The sequence below is a fragment of the Contarinia nasturtii genome, unplaced genomic scaffold (genome assembly GCF_009176525.2).
Source record: "Contarinia nasturtii isolate CC-2019 unplaced genomic scaffold, AAFC_CNas_1.1 Cnas_scaffold_695, whole genome shotgun sequence".
Taxonomy (NCBI): domain Eukaryota; kingdom Metazoa; phylum Arthropoda; class Insecta; order Diptera; family Cecidomyiidae; genus Contarinia; species Contarinia nasturtii.
Genome location: NW_022198046.1, coordinates 7528292 through 7547196, shown reverse-complemented (window position 1 = coordinate 7547196; position 18905 = coordinate 7528292). Strand labels below are relative to the sequence as shown.

Here is an 18905-nt window from a genome sequence, read left to right as displayed (position 1 = left end):
ATCAATCTCAACACCCATCTTGTCGTCGTAAACATCGTCGTCGTTATTATTGTCAACAGTCATAATAATTTTAGAAATGATTCTGAATACCGAGATTACGAGACCGTTTTTATAATTCCTGGACCTAGCCAAATGAAAAATCGTAAGACTCTTGACTAGAAAACTTTTTTTCCAAATTTTTGTCGTGCATCCTTTTTGAGTTTGTTTTTTGACATATACATATATTTGGTTTTAACTCTCTCTCTCTCTCTGTTGTTCTGTTCTTGAATGGCCCCATCGAATGCGTATTTCATCACTTATGTGGTTTTTTTTTTATTTATTTCGTAAATTCGGAACTAACCGATTATGTACCGTATTCCGTCTGATGAATTTGATTGACATTTCCTTGAAATTCATCCCTCTAAATCGCTTTAAGTTGTTGTCCTTCGCTCATTTTTCTCACTCTCACATACCATCTCCAATTCGAATTTTGTGCAATGCTTCACTTAACCATTCAACCCATAAAATGAATTGCTTTTAGCGTCAATTTTTTTTTCTATTGGTTCTTTCCTGCGTGTTGCAATGACACGATGTTTTTTTTTGTTAAGAACATAAAATACGACAAATTTGCTCGCATTATCATCATCATGTCTTCATTCTAAATTCATCTCATTTTTTACTCGCTCTTTTTCTCTTTCATTTTGAATGTAATAGAGCTTTACTGACTTTATGAACTGAATTTCATTATTTTATTCATTCGTTTTGTTTGCTGTTTAATCTCCTTTTAAAACATGCTGAGCTTTTGCATCGTCTGTTTGAATAAAAGGGGTTTAACAATAACGCTGAATAATTATGATCATCATTTTTAACTCGCGAATTTTTTTTATTTCTTTTGTTCATTTCAATTTTTATCAAACAAATTTTTTGTCGAAATTAAATAATCGCGAATCGTTTTCTCTCTTCTCTTTGTTTCTCGTTGTTTTCTGTTGACAAATACAATCCACGCAAATCATCCCCTAGCATTTTCTTTGCAGCGAATTTTATTTGTCATTGTTGTTTTCATCTCATCAATTTAATTAGATTTTTTTTTCAATTGAAAGACAACAAATGTTCAGTTCCATTCAAATCCATGAGCAAATATTTTTTTTCTTTCAATAGTTTTTCTTCTCATTGTCATGAGTGCAATTTACTAGACGATTTTTTGTTGTTTACTTTGCAATATAAAGATTCTTCTCTCAAGAATATGAAATTTGTTTATTAGCCTGTTACAAAGAAACCGCTTGATTGCAAATTCAATAAACATTTTTTTTTGTTACATCAGACGTTCCCCGTTTCTGTTTCTATTCATTTGCACTTATACGGTTCTTATTTTAAACCATTTGATGATAGCGAGAACGAGCGGTTAGCAAATATTGTTTACCCGCTTTGTCAATTGACATTATTATTTCATTTAAAAAAAAAAGTCTTGATGGTGGAGAAAAACAAAATAGCAAAGGAAGAGAAAAAAAAATTAACACCAGAAAGGAAATGCGCAGAGAAAAGAAAAGAACAACTAGTTATGCGATTGCTTTGTCATTATTTGATTTTTTCACTTTGTGTTTGGTATTTATGTCAAGTTTTATTGAAAACTATATATTGTTTACTGTCCCATTATTATTTGTCGCTTCGTTTGTTTGGATTTTGCTTCATTTACCATTGTATGCCATTTTCTGAATATTATTTTCATTGTTTTTTTTTTTTCAAATCCTCAGTACTATAAACATATTGCATGTAAAAATGTATGTTCGTGTTGTGTGTATTTATTTTGCCCTTTGCATGAAATTTAAAAATTCAATTCAACTAATGTATTATTCTTTTATTTTCCCTTCCTTCTTTGCTCACGTAAAATGACAAAATTGTGTGTTATTTTGCGATAACAACCATATTCAACCATCGACCCTCACAATAAACACGAAATAGATACCGAAGGAGTCGAATACCAGGCCTAAAAACGCTCGCTACAATTGTACGTTGGATATGGCCACGTGATCGTTGCACAAACTGTCAATCAATTTATTCGATAACGCGGCCCAGTGACATGATTACAAAGAATATCGACCAAATACATCGGTCGACCGATGGTCGTTTCGTAATAACGTATGGTTCCGATTTGGAAATATCTCGACCAACAAGTGCAACAGGTTCGAATTCAAGTGAAAGTGATGATGGTGGTTTTTTGCCGCGACAAAGTCAACAACAATTGAACAATAAAACGAATAATAAAAATAAATTGCGAACATCTTGGCGCCGGCCACTTGTATCATATCCAAGTGAAATGAGCTTTGGCCCCGTAACACCAACGCCACGTCGTGCTTCCCACGATGGTTTATTGCGAATTGGTACTAATGAACAGCCATTATTACAAATTGTGCCAGTTGAATTGCATCCAATTCCGCCAACTTATCAAAATATTAATTCATTGGATCGTAATTCAATGCGTCACACACTTCCGTATCCTCATACACCATCACGGGTGTCACGCATTGTATCCAGTTCACCGGCTGTATCTAGTCCAATAGCACATTCGTCAACAATTTTATCGCCGCAATCAATGTATTTCAGTGATCTATCGTCTGTGCTACAGAACAGTTCACGGGATCGCACACCACGGACGCCACAAAGTTCAAATATTAGCCAATTACGTTTGTTACAGGAGCGTTACGCACAAGAGTTGCCATCGTTGCGTGCCATTCATGAGGAAACACAACGAATGGCAGCTCAATATCCAATGCATGAACAAATGCTACACACACCGTCCCAATATCTACCAAATTCATACTATCATCCTCATTTGCATCACATAAATTATGATCAATCGCCGTCGTCACCGTCACTTGTACAACATCATCATCATCACCATCATTATCAATCGCAACAACAGCCATTGGTTCATCAAAGACAAAAATCACGACTTCTACCTCGTCACATTCGTATGGCACGAAGTGCACCTGAACTTGGATTGCCAACGGTCAATTATATTGATACAACGATGGAAGCATCACCGGAAAGTCAATCAAGTTCGAGCGGTTTTGGCAGTCGAAATACATCACATGCACTGCACAATCATAGCTCACGCTCAGGAAGCCAGCCAAGTGTTCGCAATCTACCACCGTATAGACCACCACCACAACCATTTTACTATTATTATCCATACGATGCATCATCGACGTCACAACATTCATCGCCATACACGATGGACCACTGGGTCGATTTAATCAAACAAATGTCCGGCGACAATTATTTAACACGGACCAATGAAAATCAAATGGCATCCGATGCAAAAGCCGTTGACGTTGGCAGCGTTGATGGTCACTATGAATTCGATCCAGCCACACCAACGCCGACTGCATCAACACCAACGGGAGCAACACGAGACGATCTATTATTATCCACACTACCAAATTCCCAATTTACGCTATTGCAAACAACACAGTCACTGCAACCATACCAACGTAAACGCGTATCTAAATATGAAAATATGGAGGCACGAGTTCAGGCTATGAAGGAAGAATTTTATGCTTATCGAAAACGTCAAGCTATGCAAATGCAACAACATCATTCAGCCTCTACCAATGCCAATAAAAATAGTTCAATCGAACTAGAAAGCGCTTGTTAACTAGAATTTAATGAAAACAAACAAACAAATATAAATGTTCAACACACCACAACAACACTACAAAGAAACCAACTACAAAACGAACACGCTAAGATAACAACAACAACAAACAAATCTAATGTTAGTTTAGAAGAGAAAAAAAAAAACAAATGGAAAAATAACGAGAAAAATTGTACACACCCATGATGAATCCCCATGAATCCTTTTGAGTAAAAATTCATTTTGGAATTTGTTACTACCACTTAACAACACAACCACACTGACAAATCATTCGGATATGCCCGTTTGATTTTGGCAAAGATTTGGCATTTCTGATATCATTCATATGAACATCTATATTCCATATCTACACACTGCACAAAATAATTGGACTTTCTTTTCCAATTATTTCTTTGTAGCTTCATCATGCGTTTTTGAATATCGAAAGACCAAATTTTTGCAATTCATAGACCAAATCAATTTTCCGACCATTTTTTTCCCATCAACTCATTTCTAAATTGTTTGGAAATGCTTCGGATAATTTCCGAACCATTTGTCAGTGTGGTGAATATTATTAAATATTTAAAAAAATAAATTGAATAGAAAAATCGTGAAGTTTTTTGCAAATACACTTAATTTTTAATATAAAAAAGAGGCAGTAATTGACACTGACATTGATCTCGTTATTAAAGTACACACGGCAAAACAAACAACAATTTAATTAAGATGAAATATTAAGTGAGACAATTACTAATGAATTAATAGCGAAAACATTTCGAATACGAAAAAAAAAACAACTTTTTATAACAATTTTTTTTCGATTCACTTGAAAATGACGAAACAAAACGAAACGAACGAATGTCCCTGAAATGAGCCGAGCTCGATTATCGGCAACCAAAAAAATGTCACTCATGGAAAATGGAAATACTATTGGTTTCACTAAGCAAAATATGTTTTTTTCAAACAAAAAAAGAACAATGTTGTATCGGAATGGAAAAGTCATCTCACCTCCAATCAGCGCTGAAAAGTTACTTTTTTTCTCTGTTTTTACATAGCCATTTAGATTCTATATGTGCTTTAATTTATAAGAATTTTTCTCCCACCAGAAATTCTTGTGTTCACCTTTTACTTTTATTTCGAATCATCTAAATTTTATTTTAAGTTTAATATCAAAATTTTTAAGAAAATTTGTTGAAAATTATTTTATGTTTTTTTCGTAGGCCACCTTTGAGGTTGTTTCGGTGCAACATCCGATCATTAAAAAAAACATCAAGACTGGTCTTTGCCATTTCCATGTCAAATGAATTAAAATTTAATTAAGATGGATACATATAGATATATAATTGACATTTAACAACAACAGAAACGTTCATTTAAAAAGAAGAAAAGAAAGATATGCCGACAAGAGACAAGAGAAGAATTAAAAATGAATACATGAGTAAATATTGACGATGTTTGCGATCAAAACACAGACAAAACAATGTTGCATCGCCACACTCTTTTCATTTGAATGTTGAAATATTGTGTAAATAAAATAAATTTAGGAGACAAATTTTTATCAACCGAATATATTATATTATATATTATTCAGAAAAAAAAACTGTGGATGACCGTAGAGGGTGCGAGAATAAAAGAAAATAATATAAAATTTAATAAAAAAAATGTAGCGTGATTGCTAGTGTATCGCGCATCGCGAATTGTCCGCGAACCGATACATAAGTTCCAATATATTAAAGAAACTGTTTCAAATGAAGATGAGACAAACAACAACACCAGTTGAAACTTAAAAAAAAATTATTTATATCAAAACGATTCCGATTTAAAAATGAAATTAAGCCCATCTCTCTTCGAAAGACGCTAGCAATAAACATTTCTGTAAAAATACAAGTTCTAAATTACAAAGTAATTATTATTAAATAAAAAAAAACAACACACACAAAGATTAAAATTACACAAACTGATTTTTAAAAACGAGTGAAAATTACTTAAACACATAAATGATATAATATAAATAAATAAATAAATATATATATATATAAAGAGAGTATAAAACAAAGTGGATAAAATATACCTAGCCATAATGCACGTTAAAACTTAAAATCTCGTTTCACCGAAGTAAATCATCGTGTTCGATGAATTAATTTCATCATTGCTTAAGATTTAAAAGAAGAACGTCTAACGAAAATAACAGCTTTTGTTTTTCTTTTCCCTTCAATTTCTCTTTATGCAAAACTCACCCAATTGGCAGGTAGTAGTGACTTAAAGCAAACGCATTTTAACCACTTCATATTTATTAACATATAAAAAATGAAAGCAAAAAAAAAAATAGATGAAACACATAACAAAAATCGAAAAACTATTATTATGTGTATTTAAAAGAAGAAAAAAAAATGAAGAAATTACTGAAACAGACAAGAGATTTTAAATATATAGTTAAAGAAAAATTGAATGGAACAGATTTATAGGCACACACACACACACTCTCCATAACATAAACAAATGAAAATTACATAAACGATAATGAAAAACAAAAATGGTATATACATTAGTCTATGATATTTGACGAAAATAACCGATGATCGATTTCATTGGTGATAAAAGAGATGGTGTAGAGTTTAAAAGAAATCAGTTTTGCGTGAAATTACACAAACAAAATTTTGATTTAAATGAAAACGGATTGAGCGTTGGTTTGTTTATATATCGATTCTATTTTAAATGTATTTAACAAAAAAAAATGGAAAAAAACCTAAACAAAAAAGTGTGAGTAAAAAAAATGTAAGGAATAGTAATTGATTAAATTAAAACTAGTTAAAATTATCGATTGATCAGTTCAGACGCTACAAGCCATATATATATAGATAACACTCTTTCCAATGACAAAAACAAACAAAAACCAAATAACCGCGGAAATAAATTGCCGAACACCACACAATATTTCAACATTTTTTCCGAACATTAGTCGACACATTAATACACACACGCGCGCCGCGAACTATACAATAAATACGAATTATCGAATTGACACATTCACTTATCGATTTCGATAAACCTCATCCAATTTACACGCATAAAAAAACACATCCCCGATTTTATTAGAGAATGAACAACTAAATAAATTACAATTGCATAAATTGAAACAAAAAAAAAATAAAACTTTAAAATTTAATTGCACATAAAAGCAAATTAATTCACTAATTACTTACGAAAAAAGGGATATAAAAAAAACATTAAGAAAAAATTAAAGCATGACAAAAAAAATAATGTAATTTAATTTTAAACTTAGATCATAGTTATTTATTTAATGGGAAAAAAATAATAATAATAATAAAGTAATAATATCGGTTTGAAAATTTAACACACACAAACACTCAACACAACTCAACTAAAGCAAATAAAATTCAATGTAAATCTATCCACACGACGAAAAGCAATTCAAATACTATTACAACAAATTGAAATTGATAGAGAAAAAACCAAATTTTATTAGAGATTCTTCGACAACCAACAATATTCCTCAGATCGTTTAGTAACAGCAACAAAAAATTAAATTTATTAAATAACAAACACACACACACAACAAAAGCATGTCTAACATCTAGCGAAAAAACAAGAAGAACAAACAATGAATAATAATCCTCACTCATAACAATTATTAAAATCAATAAGGTAATGAAACTTTAGAATGCTACGTGGATCAACGATTGATGAACAAAAAAAAAATAGCAAAAACAAACAAAAAGAATGAATACGATGCAAATCGTCATTAAACTACACATAATAGATTTTTAGATACGATTACAGTCTTTATAAAAAAAATTACAATAGCCATTAAGACAACAAGCAAATATTAACGGAAATAAATTTAATTGAATTACAAATAGTTTAACAAAAACAACGGCAGCAAAAACACACGATAAACAACCGATTACAAAAATGCGATTACACATGCAAAATCTTTTCTGATAAAAATCAATAAATAAATAAAAATACAAATAAAATCGTCTCTCTATTATTTCAATTATTTTTCGTTTTGGACTTCTATGAGGAAAATGCTGAAAGGTAAGGCTGACTGAAATAAATGAACAAATCGATTAAGCTTATAAATGATTTTCTTTCTTCTTTATTGTTCCATTCATAAACAAAATTCTTGTATAAACATTTTAAACTCGATAACAATATATTATCTATTTGGCCGCTTTCGATTAATTGAAATTTTTAAAAAATGCACTATTTATTAAAAACGTCCAATTTTACTGATAAATTGGGGGACAATAAATTTAGCTGTTGTTAACTGTAGCTTTAATAAATAATGAATTAAAACAGTATTTTGTGCTTAAGCCTCCGGTTGATGATTTGCCGTCTACTAACTTATTACTTATTGCTTTCCGATAAACACTCGTTAACACTGTATCTAAGTAGATCGGATATGTCCAGATACACCGTTCTAACTAGTGATTGGAATTAGTGAGTTCCAACAAGGAGTTTGATTACCGAAAAGCGATTGTCTGATTCATTTGTCAAAAATATCACGTCGCATTTTGCTTTTTTATTATTTCGGTTTGAATGAGTGCATATGCACTTGAGTGAGACTCGTGCACAGAACCAATCGAGCCAATTAAATTTTATTGAATGCAGCAATGTTGGATGATTGATCGAAATCTTGAATGGACCAAGGAACTTGTCCAGAGATTGCATTGCATCGGATTTAAGACTCAAAGAGAGATCACCGTAAAATCATGATGACATTGACACAGTATCTGCACAACACTCTCATTAATCTTAAAGGTTTCAATTGATCCCGATATTCTATTGTTCATATAAAATTAATACTCGAACTAGTACTCGAAGCAAACAATGGGCCACATGATAAATTCATGTCGAATGACGAACAGGTGAGTTTTGGCTCATTATAATTTGACTTGATGGACGTTTTTTTTTTTATTTCCAAAAATGTATTTATTTATTTATTCACCGTCTGATTACAGACTGAACTTATCACAAAATTTGTACAATATCGTTCACAATGAGACACTAAATGAACAATATTATTCCTAATTTTTTTTTTTTTAAACGGAATGAATGAAATACAGATGGTAGTTGCTGAAGAAGAAGATCCAAGTGCTAAGGGGTCTTATGACATCGATTTAAAATGTACCAAAAAAGTAACCGATCAGAAAAATTCAAGTGGAACGCAGCAACAAGATGGAAATGGTGATCGTGATTTCACATGTAAACCGAAAGCCATAAAAGCACAATGACAAAACAACGATAGTCTACTGAACTATCAACAGATTCCAATGTATTTAAATGCCCTGCCATTACCCATTTTCAAATATATAAATATGCTTTGATAGGCAAATGGTTTCATTTATGCCTACCCAACCATCATGACTGAGAGATGTCATATTGTAAAATCGCCATCTGGTGACGTGTGCGAATTGTGGTTGAAAAGAACCGATATGTAAATTTAGTCAAGACACCATCCAACAATTCCGTCTTTGTAATTACATACATTGATAACCACGTCAACAGATGGCGCATTATTGTGCGAATTTTTTCTCTCCTATATTAATAACACGGGTCTCACTAAAATTGGCACAAATTCATAAGTACGTCATTTGAATAACACACATACAATATTAAATTCGTTTTAATTGGTATAAATCTTTATTCATTGGCTATCGTATAGCACATTCACATCACACTGAACGGACCATTGTCTTCGATTTTTTTCAGTATGCGTCGAACCATCAAAATTATGTTCTGGACAACCGATTTGTCGATTTCTATCAACTTTCTCTCAATCCATCCAACCAATTGTTGCACGTTTCAAGTATTTCGGACCTTCGTCTATAACATACATCCAAAAACAGACGAGAAATAATTAATTTGGTGTTTTTTTCTGAATGAATTTTTGCCTGACCAACCCGGTTTTCGGTACATGATGACAATTTTGAAGGATTTGAGCATTTAAATTGGGAATACGACAAGCTTTTTGCTTTTCCTAGAATCTTTATATTCATATTAAATCCATGAAACACGATACATGGTTCGAAGATAGATTGGTTCATCTATAGACACATGCAGAATTTGTTTTGAACTTAGCTATAAGTTTTGAACTTAGCTATAACTTAGCTTAACCATTTGAGACACTTTTTCGTAAATCCAATTTGTATGACATTGCGAATAGATGTATTTCGTCGAATTGAGTTTGATAGTAGTCTCGAAGTACTGATAAATGTGCCGTGTGCATTGGTCGACATTTTGGTATTTGTTATTGCAGTGTAATAAACGCTGTAAGTTGTGCCAATTTGAGTGAGACACGTGTTATACAGGGACTCATGGTGGTTGTACCTACCATTGGAAATGCTTGGCATTCTTTTTTTGAAGAAAATGCAATTAATTAACCCTCTAGTGCATAGCTCAATTAATTAACCCTCTAGGCATGGTGTATAAATTATTGTCTAAAATATATAATTAAAAAAAAAAGATTTTATTTATGAATTAAAATACATTCAGTAGGGTTCAGGCTTTCATTTTCCGGTCATTTGACAACTGGATGTAAATCGGTTGTTTAATTTTAAACACGGTTGTACTCAAAGCGCGACGATGACAAGCAACGTTAACCGTAGCGCCATGGTGCGGTTGCCAGAGAAAATAAAAAATGGCACAAATTTCGATCGCCTAAACCAAAAATGGTACAAATTTGTGTCACCCAACAAAAACAGTGACAACCACAATGAAGTTGCTGCGTTGCCCAGCTGTCATTGTCGTCGTGCTTTGGTTGTACTCGAAAAGAGAAATTTGACAAAAAAAATTATCATTTTCTTTGTTTAAAGCAGTTTTACTGCAGTTTAAACAATGGTTTTGATTGTTCTCGAATTTTGTCAATAGCATTTTTTGAGAATAGAAAAATAAGTCTCAAGTCGAAAAAAAATTAATGCATTCGAGGGTTAAAATGGCGGCAAATAGAAATTCAAAAATTCAATTATGCTTATTTTTCTAATTATAACGTAAAATAAAAATGTGATCTCTAGATCTGAATAAATTGTTACTCAGCTGTTAACGATTTATCTGTGTCGGTCGGTTGTAAAACATTTTCGTTGCGAACGCTGGTCGTTCCATTTTTCGTCTCACTAGACTTTGATTGCCGTTCGAAAAGTAGCACCATTTCAATGTGATCGGTGTGTGGAAACATGTCGACTGCGGCTGCTTCTTTCAATATAAATGGATAACCTTTTAATGATTTCGAGCATGGTCGGCTGAAATCAATCCAGTTTTGCATTGCCGCTTTTGGTGAACATGCGATGTAGATGAACCGATTTAATCCGCGGGCGTTCCTTAACGCTTCTTTTGAACGAGATTCTGTAAAATAAATCGATTACAATTAAAGAAAAATAAATGTGTTTTAGTCAAATTGACACGTACGTAGTCCTGCTCTGGGTGGATCCACAATTGCCAAAAGATTCTCATTTTCTGCTTCGTGAACCAGCGAGTGAATATAGTCATCGCAATTACCCGCGTAAAATTTCGAATTTTCAATTTGATTTTCTTGTGCATTGAATTTGGCGTCATTTATGGCTTCTTCGATAATTTCAACACCGAGAACCTCTTTACAATGCTGAATAAGAACAAAAGAATAAATGTTACATATAAGATATAAATAAGAATAATGAAAAATTCGGTTGGTTACCTTTGCGAAGCACAATCCAATGCTGCCAGTTCCGCAGCAAATATCGAGCACCGTTGTGTTCGGATCGATTTTTCCCATTTTAATTGCCAAATCGTACAAAACATCTGCCGATTTTGTATTGATTTGAAAGAACGATTGAGCACTGATACGGAATTTCAAGCCCAGAATTTCATCAGTTATATATTTTGATCCGTAAATATGACGTACTTTATTTTGCGTTTGTCCAATTTCTCGCTTATTTATTTCTTCGATATATATTGACGTTACATTCAACTCGTTGCTTACACGTTCCGTGAAATAGTTCACAATGTCTTTGATCAATTCTTCGAGTTCGTCGAGAATTTCAGTGGTATGGATACCAACGATAAGCATTATTTCACCGGTTGCATTTGATTGTCTGACAGTAAATTGTCTGAATTGGCCTGTATATAATTCCATACAAAAGACATCATATTTCGATGATTGAATGTATGTTTCGAATAATTTAACGGCCAATTTTGTGCGATCGGGAATGTGTGGTAAGTCGTTCACTGATCCAACCTCAACTGAACCATCGCTGTAGGCGCCCAAACGAAAACCGACCGTTTTCTCTCCATTTTCATTCTTTCCTACAGCAAATTCGCTTTTATTGCGGTAGCCATTGGTGTTTGGCGCTTCTTTTATACCATGCCACACACACGGTAAACCGGTTTCCTTTTGATTGGCCTGAATCAGTGGCCGTAGTTCAAGCGAAGCTCTTTTCACAGCTGTTGCATATGTTTGCAAATGTTTTATGCATTCTTTTTCTTTACGCTTCAATTGCTCTTCATATGGTATGTGTGCCAAAGGTACGGTCGCTTCAAGTACCGTTTTCTTACGAAATTTCTTTGGCTTTGGTGCATTTTGGTCGAGACTGCCTTCTTCCAGACGTCTTTTGAGCAATGGATCCAAAACTGCTTTGGCATCTTTTACCGAAATTTCACGTCCTCTCCATTTGTATCCTGTCAACAACTTTTTCGCTTGCTCTTTTTCTTCAGCCGTTCGAAAACACAAGAAAGCATGGTCACGACCACCGTAGTGGTTTTTTGTTTTCATTTTTGTCGGATTTAGTTTCAATTTCTTTGCCAATCCTCGTAATTCCTATTTGTGGAATGAAAAAAAAAAATTGATAGATTTATCATTAATGTCAATGGAAGGAAAAGAAAAAGAGATGAGAAATATGCAAAAAGGAATACTAACCGCATACGCAAATTTTCCCAAATTGGTGATTTCAATTTTGTTGCTATCTGAATTGAAATCCTGTCGAACTTGTTGATTGTCACCAGTTTCGTCCGTTTGAACACCGTTATTTTGCTCAATTCCCACATTTTCCGCGCTTTCGGTTTCCATTTTTCTATATAAAATTCACGACCAATTTCGTTCGACGTAGACCACTTCCCAAATATCTCTTGGCACATGTTGTTTACATGCCGCTTGTGTCAAATGTGACGGTGACAGCTCGATTGTGCCGTTCAATTTCATATTGAACGTTTATGATGAACGCATTCATTGCAGTGGTCGGTTAAATTCAGTTGTTTCAATATTCATTTATTTCAACTTTTTAATAAACTCAAAAATGAATACTTTCGTTAATTTGAATTCAAATGTTTTTTTTTCTTTATTCGTACAATAATAATGATATTTTTTCTAAATAACTTCATGTAAAAAAAATCAGTAAACAATTTTGGTGAATCGAACACCAATAAATGTGTGGAGACGCCTCCACAATATTTTTTTTACTTCTCAGTCAAAGTTCATCAAGTGACTCAATGAGCCGAACATAGGCGAATGGCGACGGTGGAGAATTGTTATTTTCGTCATCGCTGTCGTTTTCGCTAAAATCGATGAGACATTCTTCTTCATCATTTATCTTCGGCTCCTTCTTCGGCGCCGTATCGGTCTGATCCGTTGATTTTGTGCATTTAATTGGAGTAAGTACTTGGAAAGCTTGAATGTGTTCGGGTAAACTGCCTAAAATTTCATCCAAACTTACGGCTGAGATGACTGGTAACGATGAATGTTCTTGTTCATGTGTTATGAGGCAGCCTTCTGATTGAGACAACGACAATTCGTGGACAGCTTTTGAATTGTGTTCTGGCTTTTTTAAATCTAGAATGGCAATGTCATCAGTGGAACAGCTTGGTGATGTGATTGATTTAAGTTCAACACCACTTTTGTTTAACGTATTGGGTACACAAGTTGTGCACGATGAGCTCGATTCAATATTGTTGTTTGGAGCTGTCGATCGTGTGGTCAAATTAGTTTGTTCGGTCACAAAAACATCGTTTGTTGATTCCGATTCAGTATTACTGCTAGGAGCTGTATCCAAGAAAATTGGATGTAAATTAATTGGTTCCTTTACCGCGAATCGATACTTTATTAAATTTTCTGCAACCAATTTTCCTTGATGTTTATCATTAATTTTGTGTAGGATTTTCAAATCCTTAACGATCAATCGACGATCGAATGTGGATATTATCTCAGCCTGGAGATAACCGTCGATTCCATCCTTTGGTTTGAGCGTTTTCATAATGTGCTCTACAAGTGTATTGGCCTCCGGTAGCCATTTGGAATTGAAGTCATTTGGCACATAGCCGAGCACGAAAATTTCAACAGCACGTGATGGAAAATCTTTAAAATCTCGATCCATTAAGTACAAATCCTGTTCAGAGCATTTTCGCGTATGTCCATCGTCGATTAAATAAATGCGCACACCATGTCTCGTTGATTTGGAAAGTACACGACATCGTTTCGGTCGATTGTGATAGAAGTACACGTACATTTCACCAATTCGAATTGGATGCGCTGGCTCACGGCTTTCATCGCACGTATAAAAATCACGGAATGCACATTCAAATCGCTTTAGTTCGGAATCCAAATCGTTAATGGGTTTTGATTTATGCTTCAAATTTCGCTTGTATGATAGCAAACGCACCGAAAAATGATTCGGCGCCAAGACATGAATCAATTCCATATTGACAAAACCATGTGAATGCGGTACTTCCGTGTCATCGCAATTGGCGATTAGTGTGTGACGATATGGACATTTGACATCACATATTTTTGACTTCGTTATTAGGTCAATGCATAGCGGTTTATTTTCTTTGGATTTCTCCAGAGTCATCATGAGTTTCTGTAAGAGATTATAATCAAAATTAAACGATAATTAAAATATTTAAAATTGAAAATACATATTCCTGTGTTTGTGGCTCACCTCGATAATCTGCGTCAAAAATGGTGGTACATGGCAATGTGTTCGTTGTGCAATGAGTTCATAAATTTCAATGAATGCTTTGCACAAATTGTCATCAAAATAAATCAATGCAATAGGCTGAGCAAGATCGTTTCGATCAACTTTATTCAGTAGCTCACGGTCTAATTTTTCCGTGTAGTAACCAAAACATGTGATGAATCGATGCAGAAACGTTTCCACTTTGTCCGGTAATGAATAGTGAACGATGTGACTGGCTGTGCGAATTGGATAGGAATTGAGGTCGGCGTCCTCACACACCAAAATATTTGGTCGCGATAAATACATATCGAGTGTACGCGACTGTTCTGTCCAATTAACTAACTCTGAAATGATTAAGAAAACAAAATCATTACTTTATTATGCATAGAATTTCCGCTCGATTTGTTGTTTGGTATTATTATTTGTTTGACTCATTTATTGACCTATTTGAAGACGCGTTAAAAAATTATATCATCTGAGGTCAATTGGTGACACAACCAAGATATGACTCATAGCAATGGTGGTTCATTCAAATCAACTTACTCAACTGATTTAGCGAGAAAAACGAATCGAAATCAGTACATTTGATATTGGATTGCGTGAGACATCCTGACACATACTTAACATCTTGTATGTTCGTGCATACAATGACAATCGATCCATACATTTTACTATGTGGATCTTGCAGTTTATCTACAATGGAAACACAAGGCAAATGTGTTTATTACAAAATATTTGAAAATTTGATTTTTGAATGAAAATATGAGAATTTATTTGGTTGATTTTCCATCTACTCACCGATTAAATCCGAAATTTTCACTTCAGCTGGTAAAAATTCAACCACAAAAAAGCATTCAGCAAATAATGCAGCTTCAAATGGTGTCCGATCGCCGGACAAGACCATCGGAAGTTTTATGCGGTCAAACAGTTCATTCAAAATGGGACAATATGTTTGTGAGGTAATTTGCACCTGAAAAGAAAGAAATGTCATTTTTTTAAAAAATGAAATCGACAAAAAATGATGATTGAATATGAACCTGAATATCAAGATTTTGTGCCAATATGATCTCCAGTGCACGGTGTGTTTCGACATCATTTGTGTGGCACATGTTGTCAATCTGATGGAACCACACGTATCGCAATCGATTCGATCTGAAGAGTTTTGACATGTGATTGACAAGTGTTTCAAAGCAAAATACTGATGTCACAAGGATATCAATATGATCCATTGCCATCAATGTTTCGATTTCCAAAGTGCTGTTCAAACAAAAAACAGTCAGCAATTTAAAGTTGGCCTTTTCAACTAGTTTTCGGCATGTTGCTGCCATTCGCTCGACTTCTTCAGCACCATTTACAAAAATGATGCCAATTGGTTCTATTCTATTGCTTGTAGTCCAGTCGTTGACCGTTCGCTGTTCGGATGAAAATTTGAAATTAAAACTTTCTCGCTGTTTGGATAAAAGAATCTTTCATTACAAAAAAGATGTGCTGTCCGAATTAGATGAGTCAATGAACTTACTTGAACAATTGTGCACAGGGTCGGCAAGCATAACATTTTATTACGGAAATGTTCATCAATCAGTATGAGTGAATTGCCACGCCTGACATGAATCGAACGAAATTTGAAGAAAATTAACAAAAAATTGTCAAAAACTATGAATTTCAATTGATTATTATACCCTTCGAAAATCAATACTTACATGATATGTGGCCAGCCGTATGCACAAAGCGGATCAATTGCACCTCGATACAAATGCTTCAGACAAGTACGCATTTGATTGTTAAAATAAAAAACATCTGCCCAGTCTCTTGCTGCATTTAAAAAAAAAATGAAAAGAATTAAATGTAATTTAAAAAAAATGAAATCAACAAAAAAATTATGAATAATGAAATTGAATGAGTATTTCATTAAAAAAAAACGAAACGAACCTGCCGTAACAATGTCGTCTGTTATTACCAGCACATTGCATCGGTTCAAGGACTTCACAGACAATGTTACCGAAAGTGTGCTCAAGGAGATTCCATTCAAAGTACTGTTACCATATGTTCCTGAACGACTCGGTTGTACTGATTCATTTTGAACGGACATATTGTGAATGGACGTATTTCGAACCGACTCATTTCGAGCTGGTGTGTTATCAATTTGTCCATCGAAAGTTATGGATTCATCATCATTCCAATAAATACGTTCGATCATTTCATCGTCAATTACGATTTCTTCATGCTCACGCGGCATCGTCAATTCGTGATTTAGTCGTAGAAAATCTTCACGATTCAAAATGCCAACATCTGTTCCAAAGAGATTTAATTGGGCAAAGACTTAAATTTCTCAATTTCTCAAAATAATCAAATTGCATCACAAAAAAAAATCTACAAAAATATCATTCGTTTTTTAATTTACCATTGATGTAGTTCTCCTGAGCAAGTAAAGCTACTTTTATTTCACATAAACCTTGTGCCACAGAGAATGGTTCGTTGTTCTCATCAGGACATCGCAATTTCAATTGGCCAAAATGTCGACCACATTGATTTGATTCAATTTCAAAAAACAGCTCTTCCTCGTCCATAATCCATTCGTTGAATTTTTCGTTCGCATTTTTTGACCATGTCTCACATTTTTTAAGTTCGAAATCCAAAAATTCAGGAACAAATACCTATGAAACAGACCACAAATCGAATCATTTCAGTCCAATATGTGTATATTTATTTGCAACTTACGTGTTTCGCTGGTACAATTCCAGCCAATCCACCGATTTGAACATTTATCGGATGACGATAGGCCAATCGTTGGTCTTCAAGTAGAACCACATTGCTTAGCGGTATTAGTAGTTTACATCCATAATCAATGGCCCACACATAAATTGAATCCACTTCACCGTCTTTGTTGGCTTTTTTCAACTGGCCAGCTTTTCCACGAATCCATTTCTTCCATTTAATGTAAAATGCAAGAATTACATCACACGGTTGAATATCGAATACCGGCAAAGTTCCACCATTATTCTGAACTAAATCAACGACATAACAATTGATTTCACGATCAAATGCTTCCAACAAACAATTTGAGTTATCATCGATATATTTAAACCAAAATTTGTGCGGACTGTCGATTTGGTTGATTTGTATTGATTTTCGTACCATTTCATTTTGATTGACTGACATTTTGCCAAAAATATTTTAATGACGCACACACAATGAATGTCAATCGCCGAATGCCTTCACGCAGTCTTCCTGTTGCACACTATGGTGTAATAGTTGTTGCCAATGAATATCGACGAAGCCAACATCGCCGTTATTCGATTTGTAATTTGTCGGTGTTGATGTTAAGAGAGTGCACAAACACAAACCAAACCAAATAAACGAATAATCGTTTTGCGTCGCAACAGAAACATGACACCGACCACTTGTTCAGATTTATCCGAAATACGGATAGTTTTGTTTATTTGCCGTTGAATACAATGCTTGTTTTCGCGCTCATTTTGTCTCGAAACCAAATTTCCATTCAAACAGGATTCGGGTTTGTGTACTCAACAACATTTTACATGTATTTGTTTGTGTGTGAAGTTTCTGGTTAAACAAAACATCGATTATTATGTCAAAATGAAACAACTGAGTCTATTTGTCACAAATGCGATTGATTTTTTTTTTATAACGAAACCATATAAACAAATGTTGATAGTTAGTTTAATATTTCTCAACAAAAATAAAATTGATATAATGAGTTATGATGCAATGCCAGCATCCACACAACAAACCTTTTATTCTTGCAACGATAGGTTCATCTCCACTCATTAATGAAAGAAGAAGAAGAGAGAGTGCTAAAGGGCAACGAAACGTTCTTTTATTTACATGATGCTCACAACGTAAGCTGTTGGTGTGCGTTCAAATTTTTGGTGTTATTTAATTAACAATCGTCATAGATTGTGACAATTCGTTAGCAGAGGTTATGTTCATTTGGTCGATTTTTGCATTTCACACTTTCATTTCGATTAACAGCTTGCTGACGAAATACACGAGTCGTAATCGTCCATGCTTACCGAGGCTGTGCGTTGCTGCACAACACAAATTTGATGAGAATGATTCTAGTATTGCGCCATTCAATGAATGAGAAACGGGTTAAGTGGCAGACGAAAAGAAATGTACAACATAAAATGTGCTCGTAGTCACATGCAAGTTGACACATCAGTATGTTTTATGGCGCGATAATAAGTCGACTGGTTCAATTCAATTATGTGTGATAAAAATGTTGGTTTTTGTCCTCGCAACTGAAAATATCTATATAATTATATCAAAATGGTGATAAATTTTTTCTGAAGCACATGTGAAAAAGCGCCGTTTTATTAATGGATAAA

General features: G+C 33.9%; 3 protein-coding genes across 11 annotated transcripts in view; 1 reads left to right on the top strand and 2 right to left on the bottom strand.

Annotated features, from left to right (window-relative positions):
• Nucleotides 1-5939, top strand: part of LOC116340463 (protein turtle) — a 189356-nt gene extending 183417 nt beyond the window's left edge. For 5 of the 8 annotated variants that reach the window (XM_031766963.1, XM_031766966.1, XM_031766964.1 and 2 more), the window contains one exon: nucleotides 1939-5939. In XM_031766963.1, the coding sequence (XP_031622823.1) occupies nucleotides 1939-3634 (1696 nt within the window). In that variant the 3' untranslated portion in view covers nucleotides 3635-5939. Of the gene's footprint in view, nucleotides 1-59; nucleotides 143-1938 lie in introns of those variants that run through there. The other 3 variants (XM_031766967.1, XR_004201093.1, XR_004201092.1) reach the window with 3 other exon arrangements.
• A 4146-nt stretch (nucleotides 5940-10085) lies between these two features.
• LOC116341188 (tRNA (uracil-5-)-methyltransferase homolog A) lies at nucleotides 10086-12752 on the bottom strand. The gene is made up of 4 exons (XM_031768111.1): nucleotides 12525-12752; nucleotides 11307-12425; nucleotides 11042-11234; nucleotides 10086-10978 (listed from the first exon to the last, which is right to left on the bottom strand). Exons 1-4 carry the CDS (start codon nucleotides 12672-12674, stop codon nucleotides 10665-10667), a joined length of 1776 nt encoding a protein of 591 aa, XP_031623971.1. The 5' UTR covers nucleotides 12675-12752; the 3' UTR covers nucleotides 10086-10664.
• A 202-nt stretch (nucleotides 12753-12954) lies between these two features.
• Nucleotides 12955-18114, bottom strand: LOC116340951. Of its 2 annotated transcripts, none has more exons than XM_031767724.1 (10): nucleotides 17275-18114; nucleotides 16958-17210; nucleotides 16486-16845; nucleotides 16257-16368; nucleotides 16076-16157; nucleotides 15594-16004; nucleotides 15355-15526; nucleotides 15100-15249; nucleotides 14539-14900; nucleotides 12955-14457 (listed from the first exon to the last, which is right to left on the bottom strand). In XM_031767724.1, the coding sequence occupies exons 1-10, from the start codon at nucleotides 17713-17715 to the stop codon at nucleotides 13072-13074; spliced, it is 3729 nt and encodes a 1242-aa protein (XP_031623584.1). In that variant the 5' UTR covers nucleotides 17716-18114; the 3' UTR covers nucleotides 12955-13071. The 2 variants fall into 2 exon arrangements, with proteins under 2 accessions (XP_031623584.1, XP_031623585.1); XM_031767725.1 differs by having other exon boundaries at nucleotides 15594-15968.
• Nucleotides 18115-18905: the final 791 nt, after the last annotated feature.

Coding starts and splice junctions, on each gene's coding strand:
- LOC116341188 (XM_031768111.1), bottom strand. CDS start 12,674: ATGGAAACCGAAAGCGCGGAAAATGTGGGAATTGAGCAAAATAACGGT. Junction 12,426..12,524: donor TGGGAAAATTTGCGTATGCG/GTTAGTATTCCT, acceptor TTCCACAAATAG/GAATTACGAGGATTGGCAAA. Junction 10,979..11,041: donor TCCACCCAGAGCAGGACTAC/GTACGTGTCAAT, acceptor TTTATTTTACAG/AATCTCGTTCAAAAGAAGCG.
- LOC116340951 (XM_031767724.1), bottom strand. CDS start 17,715: ATGTCAGTCAATCAAAATGAAATGGTACGAAAATCAATACAAATCAAC. Junction 16,158..16,256: donor TACGGCTGGCCACATATCAT/GTAAGTATTGAT, acceptor GATTCATGTCAG/GCGTGGCAATTCACTCATAC. Junction 15,250..15,354: donor GAAAATTTCGGATTTAATCG/GTGAGTAGATGG, acceptor TTTCCATTGTAG/ATAAACTGCAAGATCCACAT.